Source organism: Ailuropoda melanoleuca, unplaced genomic scaffold (genome assembly GCF_002007445.2).
Source record: "Ailuropoda melanoleuca isolate Jingjing unplaced genomic scaffold, ASM200744v2 unplaced-scaffold26093, whole genome shotgun sequence".
NCBI classification, from domain to species: domain Eukaryota; kingdom Metazoa; phylum Chordata; class Mammalia; order Carnivora; family Ursidae; genus Ailuropoda; species Ailuropoda melanoleuca.
The window spans coordinates 1-2,163 of record NW_023196163.1 but is presented as its reverse complement, the minus strand read 5'-3'; the positions used below and the strand labels follow the sequence as shown (position 1 = coordinate 2,163).

Below are 2,163 nucleotides of genomic sequence, written 5' to 3'. Positions count from 1 at the left end.
TTCATGTTTTGTTGGTGTGTGTGCATGCATGTATGAGTGCTTGCATGTTACTGTCAAGCAGATGTGGTCTAAATTATTCTCTTGTTTCTTGAAAAAAATCTAAATATTCTGATTTCCTTATATCTTTTGTATATCATATCTGTTTCCAGATTCCTGGTATTTATTTTCTTACTTTGGTTATGTTTTAATTTTACTTAATATGCCCATTTTGAGTTTATGTTAAAGTTTATCTTATTAATACATTAAAACAAAGATGATCTATTTCTTCCTATATTTCAAATGTTTCTTTTGGCATATTTACATATGTAAATTAAAGGATTTTTGAAAAAGTACTGATTCAAAAAATTTCCCAGGACTCATAGACACTATATTTAATATGTTATATAATTTCTTTGTGAATACTAATAGAAAACATTAGTGAGAGATGAGAGAAGATTTTATTTCTTGGAAACAAATTCTCAGGTTCGTTTATTTGAGGAAACAGTTTGGACTGAGATTAAAGAGAGAAAGAAATTATTTATTCTGAGTAGGTTCACAAATCAGATTTAAAAGATTCTGAGGTTAGTTAACCTTACTGGACTAGTTAGGACTTCCAGAAAAAAAAAAATTGTATGGAACAAATAATTGCTTTCATTGTTTTTTCAAATTCCATGTGCTCTTACTTGTGTAAGATAAGTGCAATTTTTTTGATTGTGCCACTGAAAGCTTGTTTCACTTGCTTGTTCCTCAAAGTATAAATGAAAGGGTTCAACAAAGGGGCAACAGACGTAGTGAGGACTGATACCCCTTTATTGATGTCCACTTCTTCTTTGGCTGAAGGCTTGAGATAGATGAAAATACAGCTGCCATATGTGATGGAAACAACAATCATGTGAGGAGAACAAGTAGAGAAAGCTTTCCTTCTTTGAGAAGTAGAAGGGAATCTTAGAATTGTCCTGGTGATATACGCATAGGAAAGAATGACACCTGTCAGTGTAATAATGAACGTCAGTACTGCACAGATTATAACCATCTGTTCTATAAACCAAGTATCTGAGCATGAATTCTTAAAAAGAGGAGATGCGTCACAGCCAAAATGACCAATGGCATTGGAGTCACAGAACTCCAGCCGGAGGCCCATACCAAGGGGTGTAATGATGATCATCAGCCCTGAGATCCAGCAGCAGAGGACAAGGATGGTACAGACTCTGGTGCTCATGATGGTCATGTAATGAAGGGGTTTGCAGATGGCCACATAGCGGTCATAGGACATGGCTGCCAGGAGAAAAAAGCTCTGTGGCCCCAAAAAGCCCAATAAAAAATATTTGACTGGCACAAGCATTATAAGTAATGGTTTTGTCTCCAGTTGGTATATGTACAGGAATCTGGGAATACATACTGTTGTGAANCTTCTTCCTCTCCCACTCCCCCTGCTTGTGTTCCCTCTCTCGCTGGCTGTCTCTATCTCTGTCGAATAAATAAATTAAAAAAAAATCTTAAAAAAAATATTTGACTGGCACAAGCATTATAAGTAATGGTTTTGTCTCCAGTTGGTATACGTACAGGAATCTGGGAATACACACTGTTGTGAATGAGATTTCTAAGAAGGAGAAGTTTCGAAGAAAAAAATACATGGGTGTTTTAAGATGAGAATCCATGAATGTCAGAATGATAATGGTCAGATTTCCAGTAATGCTCAGCACATAGGTGAGGAATAAGAAGATAAAAAAAAGAACTTGCAGCTGTGGGTCCTCTGTAAGTCCCAACAAGATGAATGTTGTTATTGCTGTGTGATTTCTCATTGCTACTTTTGACATTTTTGGCACTCTAAATGTAAAAAGTCAAGGAGAAAGTATTTAAACAGAAGAAAGGAAACAATAAGGCAAAAATCAATGAAACAGAAAACAATAAAGCAAGAGAGGAGTTCAAAAGAATCAAGAGCTGACTCTTAGAAAGGATAAATAGCATTGATAAAACTGTTGTGAGACTGATCTGGAAAAAAGAAAAAGCAAGATTTATCAGGAATAAGAGCAGTAACCTCATTAGAGATTGTACGGATATTAAGAAGATAAAAATGAAATATTTTGAAAACATCTGCTGAATAGATTTAGTAACATAAATGAAATGAGCTAATTATTTGAAAGATATAATTTTCCAAAGCTAATTCAAGATGAAATACCTAAT

General features: G+C 34.5%; 1 protein-coding gene across 1 annotated transcript; it reads right to left on the bottom strand.

Moving 5' to 3' along the window:
- Nucleotides 1-658: 658 nt before the first annotated feature.
- Nucleotides 659-1,781, bottom strand: LOC100473328 (olfactory receptor 6C2-like). The gene is given in 3 exon segments (XM_034650555.1): nucleotides 659-1,270; nucleotides 1,272-1,364; nucleotides 1,539-1,781. Coding segments are annotated over 3 exon segments (948 nt in total).
- Between the last annotated feature and the right edge of the window lie 382 nt (nucleotides 1,782-2,163).